At 54.5% G+C, this 12,040-nt stretch overlaps 1 protein-coding gene across 1 annotated transcript; it reads right to left on the bottom strand.

The window, feature by feature from the left end:
- Positions 1-5,554: 5,554 nt before the first annotated feature.
- LOC136789834 (feather keratin 1-like) lies at positions 5,555-6,486 on the bottom strand. Its single transcript, XM_066990841.1, has 2 exons — positions 6,343-6,486; positions 5,555-6,133 (listed from the first exon to the last, which is right to left on the bottom strand). Exons 1-2 carry the CDS (start codon positions 6,452-6,454, stop codon positions 5,808-5,810), a joined length of 438 nt encoding a protein of 145 aa, XP_066846942.1. The 5' UTR covers positions 6,455-6,486; the 3' UTR covers positions 5,555-5,807.
- Between the last annotated feature and the right edge of the window lie 5,554 nt (positions 6,487-12,040).

The raw sequence follows: 12,040 nt of genomic DNA, 5'->3' as shown, positions 1-12,040 counted from the left end.
CAAAACCCATCAAGTAATGAGGTGGGGTGTGTTGTCCCCACAATGCTCCATCTTCATTTCCTCCTGTTGAGGATGTTGGAAGTGGCGGAACATTTCAAGTGAGAGTATTAAAGGGATAGTTCCTGAAGGTTCGTTAAAGGGCTGGCAGAAGATGCATGCATGACATGGGAGAAGTGCATTGTTGTCAGTGAGGTCATGGTTTGGCACTCCTGAGGTGTGGTCGGTGGCTCTGTTGTGAGGAGGGGGCCCCCGTTGTTGGCATCCCCAGCAGGCTGGTCAGGGCTTCTCAGGTATGCTGGGCGTGATGCGCTACCACTTGCATCACATTCACTCCCTCCGTGCCTTCATCCCAACTCACGAGCCTGCTTTTAGCCCTTGTCTTTCCTGTTTGGTGTGCTGCATTGGTGGCTTGGTGGTCATCTTGTAGGTAGAGGATGTATCTGGGAGCAAGTGGGCTCCCTGTCTTGTCCTTGGGGCCGCAGTCAAAAGAGGCAGAGGAGGGGAGTTTGCATAGCAGGATGTTGTAGTCGCGGGCCTGTCTTAGGGCTGACAGGACTAAGTGCATTGGGAGTCCTGCCATGCTTCCCAAAGGGTTGCGTTGGCGACTCCGTAGCGCTCCCTTTTGTGGGGCCAGCATGTTGACAGCCGGGGCTTTGGCCTCCTGCAGTTTGGTGGGAGTCCCTTAGGCTGTTCTTTGTGGTGGGGGTCAAGGGGGAATCCTATTTCTGTGCGTGGTGTTCAACGTTGAGACAGACGATATGGACGTTTTAGAGGGGAGCTGGAGGTGTGTATGCTGCTTGTAGCTGTGAACATGGGGCCCCAGTGGTGATGGTTGCATTGCGAGGATTGGGGAATGGCAAGTGCAGCCCCTGATCTGCCGAGGTGAGTGTTTTGTAGGCTGTCCCACTGGAGCTTGTTGACGAGGATGATGGGGAGGCTGTGTAGCTGGTTATGCAGGAGTCCGTGGGACCTGACAGGCTGCACCTGCAAATGCTGAGTGTCGTGGCTGATACGTTTTCAATAAATAGCTCTCTCAGTTACCTTTGAAAAGTCACGGCGACTGGGAGAGGTTCCTGAAAAGTGGAAGAGACTCATCCCACTCTTATGTTCAAAAGATGAAGGAGGAATGTCTGGGAAACTGCAGCCTGGTCAGCCTGAGGTCAGAGTCTGGGAAGGTTCTGAAGGAAATCCTCCCAGAATGTGTTCTCAAGTACGGAAAAGTGATGGAGAGTAGTCAGCGTGGATTTATAGAGAGCATATCCCCTGTGTGCCTACATAGCATCTTCTACGGAGAAGTGACTGACGTCCTACATATATGACTCTGTGATAGTGTTTGTTGTGAAGGTGTAGGATCACAGAGGCACAAAAAACATCGCTTATTGGCTCAGCACTGGGCAGCGGCAGGTCCCTTTGTAGATGGCTGAAAGAGGCCCTTATCAAACATGGGGCAACTGCTGGATTGTTCTCATAGAGGCCACCCCTGCAGCCCCCACTACCAAAACCTTGCCACGTAAAAACAGAACACTAGGGGAGGTCTTGTGGCACTTTTCAACCTGATCTTGAACCGTGTATTTATACAGGGTGAAGTGGGAGTCATCATAGAATCATAGAATGGCTCACCTTGGAAGGGACCTTAGGGATCATCTAACGCCAGCCCCCTGCCGGAGGCAGGGACGCCACCCACCAGATCACGTTGGCCAAGGCCCCATCCAGGCTGGCCTTGAACACCTCCACGCCTGGGGTAACCACAACTTCTCTTGGCAACCTGTTCCAGTGCCTCATCCTCTCACAGTGAAGAATTTCCTTTTCATGTCTAGTCTAAATCTATCCTCTTTTAGTTGAAGACCATTCCCCCTTGTCCTATCATTATCTACCCAAGGAAAGAGACGTTCTCCGTCTTTTTCAGAAGACCCCTTCAAGTACTGAAAGGTCTCAAGGAAGTCTCCGCAGAGCCTGCACTTCTCCAGGCTGAACATCCTGAGCTCTCTGAGCCTTCTTTCATAGGGGAGGCGCTCAAGGTGGTGCCTCACGAGGACAGAGCAGAGGGGGACAATCACGTCCCTCGACCTGCTGGTCACACCTCTGTTGAAGCAGCCCAGGGTGCAGGTGGCTTTCTGGGCTGCAGGCGTGCACTGCTGGGTCCTGTCGAGCCTTTGGTCCACCAGAACAACCCAAGTCCATCTCTGCAGGGCTGCTCTCAATGAGTTCTTCTCCCAGTCTGTCCTCCTGACTGGGATTGCCCCGACCCAGGTGCAACACCTTGAACTTGGACTTGTTGAAGCTCATGTGGTTCACATGAGCCCGCTTCTGCAGCCTGTCCAGGTCCCTTTGGCTGAAGAGCGTTGAGTGAAGAAAGGAGGAGTGTCAGGCTGGCATGCATTAGAACTTTATTGAGGAAGACTCATGAAAAGGAAGGAGCACAAAGAGAAGGGCCGTGGTCAGAGGTGCAAGCAGAGTGACCATCAGCAGCTATGCATTTTGTGTGGGAGCTATTCCCAGAGCACGGAGATGAGAGCATCCTCAGTCCATGAAGTGGCTTGCAGGGCATTGTTAGCTGCTGTCAGGGGTGCTGGCGTGGGTCCTTAGCAGGGGTAGCAGGCTCTTCTGCCAGAGAAGCAGCCCAGGCCTCCAAGGCCCCAGCCTCCAAGGCCCCATCCTCCAAAGCCTCCAGAGGAGATGGGCACTCCCTGGGAGCTGAGGTTGCTGCCCACGGCAGCTGATGCGGAGGATCCAACGGCGGTGTTCTGGGGGAAGGAGCTGAGGATGGGTCCTGGCAGGGTGACCACCACGGTGGAAGGCTGGATGGCGACGTGGGAGTCCTCGCACTGCCTGACACAGGGCTCGTTGCAGCTGTTAGCCAGCGGGGTGGGTCCGCAGGGGCGGCAGATGTCGTAGCAGGACATGTCTGTGGTGCGGAGGGTCCCTGGAAGAGAGGGTGTTGGGAAGTCGGAGGGTGTTGGGGGCACGAGAAGCAGTGCTGGGGGAAGCCAAGGGAGTGGGGAGGCCTGGGGTTTTGCGGAGCATGGCAGTGGGGAGGCGGAAGGGCTGCTGAGGCTGGGGGCAGAGGGCGTATGGAGAGCTAGGCCTGTTGGGGCGGGTGAAGGAAGGGGGTGGGGTTCAGGCTCACCTTGTTGGGCGCAGGGGAGAAGGCGTCGGGAGGAGTGTGTGAGTGTGAGAGGCGCAGGGCCGACTTTTATGCTGGTCCTTGAGTGCCCGCGGGGCGAGAGAGCCTTTGCGCATGACAGCATTTGGCGTGAGCTGCTCTTGCATGCCAAAGCCTGGCAAGTAATGAGGTGGGGTGTGGTGTCCTTCCCACAACTCGACCTTTTCATTTCCTCCTGTTGAGGACATGGTGTTGGGTCCTGGTGGCACCTTCAAAGTGAGAGTATTAGAGGCTGGAGCATTTCTGTGAAAGGTGCATGGCAGGGCAGGTAGATGATGTGGCCAAAGGCTGGCTGAGGTGTGGTGTCATGAGTGAGGTCTTTGCATGGCATTTATGTGGTGTGGCCCAGCCACACTGGGCTTTGTGGCTGTGAGGAAATCATTGCAGTGGAGCGTATCGGGCATAGAAGAGGGTGCTACGAAAAGAAGGAATGAGAGATGAGTAGGTCCTACACTGGCCATGTTTCCTGACACCGTAGGCTTCCTCGCCTTTCCTCCAAAGCCGAAGCCACCAGAAAAGTCAAGCCTTGACGCTCTGCTTGATGGGACGTTTTGGGCTGGGTGGGGAGGTCCGTGAGCGGCCCTGAGATTCATGAAAGGCGGAGGACAAGAGGTACAGTCAGAAAGGGCCAGCTGGGAGCCATTGTGTTATTGGGGGTGATATTTGGCATTTGTGTCAAGGGAGAAACCTATTTCTCTGCCCAGTGTTTGATTTTCTGAAAGGTGATTTGGACATTTCAGACGGAACTGGAGGCATGTGGTCTGCAACTCCAAAGTGTGGGCGAATGTCAAGGCCTTCCACTGCTTAGCCAAGGTGAGTGTTTTGCAGGCTGTCCAACAGGTGAGTGGTGCGTGTTGCTGAGGAAGACGGGGAGGCTGTGCCACTGGATGTGCTTAAGTGCACAGGACCTATCAGGTTGCACCCACAAATGCTGAGAGTCCTGGCTGAAATCTTCACAAGGCTACATTCAGCTTTCTTTGAAAGTTCTTGGTGACTGGGTTCCTGAAGACTGGAATAGACTCATCCCACTCTGATGTTCAACAAGATGGAGAAGGAAGGTCTGGGAAACTGCAGGCTGGTCACTCTGTCATCCGTCGCTGGGAATGTTTTGAAAGAAATCCTCCTGCAAAGCATTGACAAGCCCATGAACGGTAAGAAAGAGATGGGGACTAGTCAGCATGGATCTACAAAGAGCAGATCATACTTGAGCCTTCTCAGTGTCTTCTACGTTGAAGTGACGTGCTGGGTGGACAAGGGGAGAGCAGGAATTGTTGCTTACCTTGCCTTTAGTAAAGGCTTTGATGATTGCTCCAATGACATGGCCATTCAGAAGCTGAGGAAGTACGGGTCTCTTTGAGAAAGAGCCATGGTTGGGGATTTGGTGAGCCCAAGATCCAGCCTCATCTCAGAGGCGCAACCGTCATTCTATGACGTTGATTGAAGTGTCTTGATGGTATCTGTCAGGGGTGGTGTCCAGAAAATCCCAATGGGAAAGAGAGTAGTTCAGTGCGTGCTGACTTCTATTGGTGCAGCCCTGGAGATGGCTGGCTTTCTGGGCCGCGAGTATACATCGCTGGCTCACATTGAGGTGTTTCTCCACCAATACCCCCAAGTCATTCTCTGTGGGGCTGCTCTCAATCCACTCGTTGCTCAGGCTGTATTGATGTTGGGGATTGTCTCGACCCAAATGCAGGACTTTGCATTCGGCCTTGTTGAACTCCTTGAGGTTTGCTTGGGCCCACCTGTCAAGCCTGTCAAGGTCCTTCCAGATGGCATCCCTTTCCTCTAAGGTGTCGGCCCCCCCACAGAGCTTGGTGCCATGTGCAAACTTGCTGAGGGCCCGCTCCATCCCACTGTGTATGTCAGGGGCAAGGAGGTGAGATAACACAGGTCCCAGGACAGACCCCTGAGAGAAAGCACTCCTCCATTTTATCTACCTGGGCATCGAAGTGTTGGCCGCTACTCCTTGAATGTGCTCATCCAGCCAATTAGTTGTCTGCTAAGTGGTCTGTCCATCAAATCTGTGACTCCTCTTGTTTAAAAACCAGGATACATGTAAGAGTGCTGTCTAGCTGCTTCCTGAACAGCAACAGGCTTGGGCCCTGCCGGCCTGCTGAGCCCTGCTTAATGTTGAGTGAAGTTGAAGGAGTGTTGGGAGCAGAAAGGAAGGGGAGACATCACAGGCTGACATGCACGAGAACTTTATTGTGGAAAAAAAGAGTGCAAACACTTGCAGAGTAGAAGGGACCTGTTCTGTGGTGCAAGTAGTGCAACCATCAGCCTGTGTCCCATGGTACAGCAGGTTTTCGCAGAGCCCCAAGGTCTTCGTGCACTGCAATAGAATCAGCACATGAGAGGTGCCGGGTGGGTTTGTAGCTGGGAGTAAGCCATTGCAGTGGAGAGTACTGGACATGGAAGACGGTGGAAGGAGAACAAGGAAGTGAGAGAGGAGTAGGCTGTCCATCAGCCATGTTTCCAGGCAGCATGGACTGGCCCCGTTCCCTGCTAGAGTGCGGAGTGCCCTGAGAAGAAGAGCCGAGGCTGGGGAGCCTGTGCGCTATGAAGAGCGCGGAGGTGCGTCCTCAGTCGAAGAGCTGGCTTGCATGGAGTTGGAGGCTTCTGTCAGGGGTGTTGGTGTGGGTCCTTAGCAGGGGTAGCAGGCCCTTCCGCCAGAGAAGCAGCCCAGGCCTCCAAGGCCAAAGCCTCCAAAGCCACCGGAGGAGATGGGCACTCCCTGGGAGCTGAGGTTGCTGCCCACGGCAGCTGATGCGGAGGATCCAACGGCGGTGTTCTGGGGGAAGGAGCTGAGGATGGGTCCTGGCAGGGTGACCACCACGGTGGAAGGCTGGATGACGACGTGGGAGTCCTCGCACTGCCTGACACAGGGCTCGTTGCAGCTGTTAGCCAGCGGGGTGGGTCCGCAGGGGCGGCAGATGTCGTAGCAGGACATGTCTGTGGTGCGGAAGGTCCCTGGAAGAGAGGGTGCTGGGAAGTCAGAGGGTGTTGGGGGCGTGAGGAGCGGTGCTGGGGGAGGCCAAGGGAGTGGGGAGGCCTAGGGTGGGACTTTGGGGAGTATGGCGGTGGTGAAGCGGAAGGGCTGTTGAGGCTGGGGGCAGAAAGAGTCTGGAGAGATGGGTCCAGTGTGGCGGGTGAAGGGGGGGAGCGGGGCTTAGGCTCACCTTGTTGGGCGCAGAGGAGAAGGCGTCGGGAGGAGTGTGTGAGGGTGCGAGGCGCAGGGCCGCTTTTATGCTGGGTCACGAGTGCCCGCGGGGCGAGAGAGCCTTTGCGCATGACAGCATTTGGCGTGAGCTGCTCTTATATGCCAAAACCCATCAAGTAATGAGGTGGGGTGTGTTGTCCCCACAATGCTCCATCTTCATTTCCTCCTGTTGAGGATGTTGGAAGTGGCGGAACATTTCAAGTGAGAGTATTAAAGGGATAGTTCCTGAAGGTTCGTTAAAGGGCTGGCAGAAGATGCATGCATGACATGGGAGAAGTGCATTGTTGTCAGTGAGGTCATGGTTTGGCACTCCTGAGGTGTGGTCGGTGGCTCTGTTGTGAGGAGGGGGCCCCCGTTGTTGGCATCCCCAGCAGGCTGGTCAGGGCTTCTCAGGTATGCTGGGCGTGATGCGCTACCACTTGCATCACATTCACTCCCTCCGTGCCTTCATCCCAACTCACGAGCCTGCTTTTAGCCCTTGTCTTTCCTGTTTGGTGTGCTGCATTGGTGGCTTGGTGGTCATCTTGTAGGTAGAGGATGTATCTGGGAGCAAGTGGGCTCCCTGTCTTGTCCTTGGGGCCGCAGTCAAAAGAGGCAGAGGAGGGGAGTTTGCATAGCAGGATGTTGTAGTCGCGGGCCTGTCTTAGGGCTGACAGGACTAAGTGCGTTGGGAGTCCTGCCATGCTTCCCAAAGGGTTGCGTTGGCGACTCCGTAGCGCTCCCTTTTGTGGGGCCAGCATGTTGACAGCCGGGGCTTTGGCCTCCTGCAGTTTGGTGGGAGTCCCTTAGGCTGTTCTTTGTGGTGGGGGTCAAGGGGGAATCCTATTTCTGTGCGTGGTGTTCAACGTTGAGACAGACGATATGGACGTTTTAGAGGGGAGCTGGAGGTGTGTATGCTGCTTGTAGCTGTGAACATGGGGCCCCAGTGGTGATGGTTGCATTGCGAGGATTGGGGAATGGCAAGTGCAGCCCCTGATCTGCCGAGGTGAGTGTTTTGTAGGCTGTCCCACTGGAGCTTGTTGACGAGGATGATGGGGAGGCTGTGTAGCTGGTTATGCAGGAGTCCGTGGGACCTGACAGGCTGCACCTGCAAATGCTGAGTGTCGTGGCTGATACGTTTTCAATAAATAGCTCTCTCAGTTACCTTTGAAAAGTCACGGCGACTGGGAGAGGTTCCTGAAAAGTGGAAGAGACTCATCCCACTCTTATGTTCAAAAGATGAAGGAGGAATGTCTGGGAAACTGCAGCCTGGTCAGCCTGAGGTCAGAGTCTGGGAAGGTTCTGAAGGAAATCCTCCCAGAATGTGTTCTCAAGTACGGAAAAGTGATGGAGAGTAGTCAGCGTGGATTTATAGAGAGCATATCCCCTGTGTGCCTACATAGCATCTTCTACGGAGAAGTGACTGACGTCCTACATATATGACTCTGTGATAGTGTTTGTTGTGAAGGTGTAGGATCACAGAGGCACAAAAAACATCGCTTATTGGCTCAGCACTGGGCAGCGGCAGGTCCCTTTGTAGATGGCTGAAAGAGGCCCTTATCAAACATGGGGCAACTGCTGGATTGTTCTCATAGAGGCCACCCCTGCAGCCCCCACTACCAAAACCTTGCCACGTAAAAACAGAACACTAGGGGAGGTCTTGTGGCACTTTTCAACCTGATCTTGAACCGTGTATTTATACAGGGTGAAGTGGGAGTCATCATAGAATCATAGAATGGCTCACCTTGGAAGGGACCTTAGGGATCATCTAACGCCAGCCCCCTGCCGGAGGCAGGGACGCCACCCACCAGATCACGTTGGCCAAGGCCCCATCCAGGCTGGCCTTGAACACCTCCACGCCTGGGGTAACCACAACTTCTCTTGGCAACCTGTTCCAGTGCCTCATCCTCTCACAGTGAAGAATTTCCTTTTCATGTCTAGTCTAAATCTATCCTCTTTTAGTTGAAGACCATTCCCCCTTGTCCTATCATTATCTACCCAAGGAAAGAGACGTTCTCCGTCTTTTTCAGAAGACCCCTTCAAGTACTGAAAGGTCTCAAGGAAGTCTCCGCAGAGCCTGCACTTCTCCAGGCTGAACATCCTGAGCTCTCTGAGCCTTCTTTCATAGGGGAGGCGCTCAAGGTGGTGCCTCACGAGGACAGAGCAGAGGGGGACAATCACGTCCCTCGACCTGCTGGTCACACCTCTGTTGAAGCAGCCCAGGGTGCAGGTGGCTTTCTGGGCTGCAGGCGTGCACTGCTGGGTCCTGTCGAGCCTTTGGTCCACCAGAACAACCCAAGTCCATCTCTGCAGGGCTGCTCTCAATGAGTTCTTCTCCCAGTCTGTCCTCCTGACTGGGATTGCCCCGACCCAGGTGCAACACCTTGAACTTGGACTTGTTGAAGCTCATGTGGTTCACATGAGCCCGCTTCTGCAGCCTGTCCAGGTCCCTTTGGCTGAAGAGCGTTGAGTGAAGAAAGGAGGAGTGTCAGGCTGGCATGCATTAGAACTTTATTGAGGAAGACTCATGAAAAGGAAGGAGCACAAAGAGAAGGGCCGTGGTCAGAGGTGCAAGCAGAGTGACCATCAGCAGCTATGCATTTTGTGTGGGAGCTATTCCCAGAGCACGGAGATGAGAGCATCCTCAGTCCATGAAGTGGCTTGCAGGGCATTGTTAGCTGCTGTCAGGGGTGCTGGCGTGGGTCCTTAGCAGGGGTAGCAGGCTCTTCTGCCAGAGAAGCAGCCCAGGCCTCCAAGGCCCCAGCCTCCAAGGCCCCATCCTCCAAAGCCTCCAGAGGAGATGGGCACTCCCTGGGAGCTGAGGTTGCTGCCCACGGCAGCTGATGCGGAGGATCCAACGGCGGTGTTCTGGGGGAAGGAGCTGAGGATGGGTCCTGGCAGGGTGACCACCACGGTGGAAGGCTGGATGGCGACGTGGGAGTCCTCGCACTGCCTGACACAGGGCTCGTTGCAGCTGTTAGCCAGCGGGGTGGGTCCGCAGGGGCGGCAGATGTCGTAGCAGGACATGTCTGTGGTGCGGAGGGTCCCTGGAAGAGAGGGTGTTGGGAAGTCGGAGGGTGTTGGGGGCACGAGAAGCAGTGCTGGGGGAAGCCAAGGGAGTGGGGAGGCCTGGGGTTTTGCGGAGCATGGCAGTGGGGAGGCGGAAGGGCTGCTGAGGCTGGGGGCAGAGGGCGTATGGAGAGCTAGGCCTGTTGGGGCGGGTGAAGGAAGGGGGTGGGGTTCAGGCTCACCTTGTTGGGCGCAGGGGAGAAGGCGTCGGGAGGAGTGTGTGAGTGTGAGAGGCGCAGGGCCGACTTTTATGCTGGTCCTTGAGTGCCCGCGGGGCGAGAGAGCCTTTGCGCATGACAGCATTTGGCGTGAGCTGCTCTTGCATGCCAAAGCCTGGCAAGTAATGAGGTGGGGTGTGGTGTCCTTCCCACAACTCGACCTTTTCATTTCCTCCTGTTGAGGACATGGTGTTGGGTCCTGGTGGCACCTTCAAAGTGAGAGTATTAGAGGCTGGAGCATTTCTGTGAAAGGTGCATGGCAGGGCAGGTAGATGATGTGGCCAAAGGCTGGCTGAGGTGTGGTGTCATGAGTGAGGTCTTTGCATGGCATTTATGTGGTGTGGCCCAGCCACACTGGGCTCTGTGGCTGTGAGGAAATCATTGCAGTGGAGCATATCGGGCATAGAAGAGGGTGCTACGAAAAGAAGGAATGAGAGATGAGTAGGTCCTACACTGGCCATGTTTCCTGACACCGTAGGCTTCCTCGCCTTTCCTCCAAAGCCGAAGCCACCAGAAAAGTCAAGCCTTGACGCTCTGCTTGATGGGACGTTTTGGGCTGGGTGGGGAGGTCCGTGAGCGGCCCTGAGATTCATGAAAGGCGGAGGACAAGAGGTACAGTCAGAAAGGGCCAGCTGGGAGCCATTGTGTTATTGGGGGTGATATTTGGCATTTGTGTCAAGGGAGAAACCTATTTCTCTGCCCAGTGTTTGATTTTCTGAAAGGTGATTTGGACATTTCAGACGGAACTGGAGGCATGTGGTCTGCAACTCCAAAGTGTGGGCGAATGTCAAGGCCTTCCACTGCTTAGCCAAGGTGAGTGTTTTGCAGGCTGTCCAACAGGTGAGTGGTGCGTGTTGCTGAGGAAGACGGGGAGGCTGTGCCACTGGATGTGCTTAAGTGCACAGGACCTATCAGGTTGCACCCACAAATGCTGAGAGTCCTGGCTGAAATCTTCACAAGGCTACATTCAGCTTTCTTTGAAAGTTCTTGGTGACTGGGTTCCTGAAGACTGGAATAGACTCATCCCACTCTGATGTTCAACAAGATGGAGAAGGAAGGTCTGGGAAACTGCAGGCTGGTCACTCTGTCATCCGTCGCTGGGAATGTTTTGAAAGAAATCCTCCTGCAAAGCATTGACAAGCCCATGAACGGTAAGAAAGAGATGGGGACTAGTCAGCATGGATCTACAAAGAGCAGATCATACTTGAGCCTTCTCAGTGTCTTCTACGTTGAAGTGACGTGCTGGGTGGACAAGGGGAGAGCAGGAATTGTTGCTTACCTTGCCTTTAGTAAAGGCTTTGATGATTGCTCCAATGACATGGCCATTCAGAAGCTGAGGAAGTACGGGTCTCTTTGAGAAAGAGCCATGGTTGGGGATTTGGTGAGCCCAAGATCCAGCCTCATCTCAGAGGCGCAACCGTCATTCTATGACGTTGATTGAAGTGTCTTGATGGTATCTGTCAGGGGTGGTGTCCAGAAAATCCCAATGGGAAAGAGAGTAGTTCAGTGCGTGCTGACTTCTATTGGTGCAGCCCTGGAGATGGCTGGCTTTCTGGGCCGCGAGTATACATCGCTGGCTCACATTGAGGTGTTTCTCCACCAATACCCCCAAGTCATTCTCTGTGGGGCTGCTCTCAATCCACTCGTTGCTCAGGCTGTATTGATGTTGGGGATTGTCTCGACCCAAATGCAGGACTTTGCATTCGGCCTTGTTGAACTCCTTGAGGTTTGCTTGGGCCCACCTGTCAAGCCTGTCAAGGTCCTTCCAGATGGCATCCCTTTCCTCTAAGGTGTCGGCCCCCCCACAGAGCTTGGTGCCATGTGCAAACTTGCTGAGGGCCCGCTCCATCCCACTGTGTATGTCAGGGGCAAGGAGGTGAGATAACACAGGTCCCAGGACAGACCCCTGAGAGAAAGCACTCCTCCATTTTATCTACCTGGGCATCGAAGTGTTGGCCGCTACTCCTTGAATGTGCTCATCCAGCCAATTAGTTGTCTGCTAAGTGGTCTGTCCATCAAATCTGTGACTCCTCTTGTTTAAAAACCAGGATACATGTAAGAGTGCTGTCTAGCTGCTTCCTGAACAGCAACAGGCTTGGGCCCTGCCGGCCTGCTGAGCCCTGCTTAATGTTGAGTGAAGTTGAAGGAGTGTTGGGAGCAGAAAGGAAGGGGAGACATCACAGGCTGACATGCACGAGAACTTTATTGTGGAAAAAAAGAGTGCAAACACTTGCAGAGTAGAAGGGACCTGTTCTGTGGTGCAAGTAGTGCAACCATCAGCCTGTGTCCCATGGTACAGCAGGTTTTCGCAGAGCCCCAAGGTCTTCGTGCACTGCAATAGAATCAGCACATGAGAGGTGCCGGGTGGGTTTGTAGCTGGGAGTAAGCCAT

The sequence above is a fragment of the Anser cygnoides genome, chromosome 2 (assembly GCF_040182565.1).
Source record: "Anser cygnoides isolate HZ-2024a breed goose chromosome 2, Taihu_goose_T2T_genome, whole genome shotgun sequence".
NCBI classification, from domain to species: domain Eukaryota; kingdom Metazoa; phylum Chordata; class Aves; order Anseriformes; family Anatidae; genus Anser; species Anser cygnoides.
The sequence above is the reverse complement of the archived record's forward strand: the minus strand, read 5'-3'. Positions and strand labels throughout refer to the sequence as shown.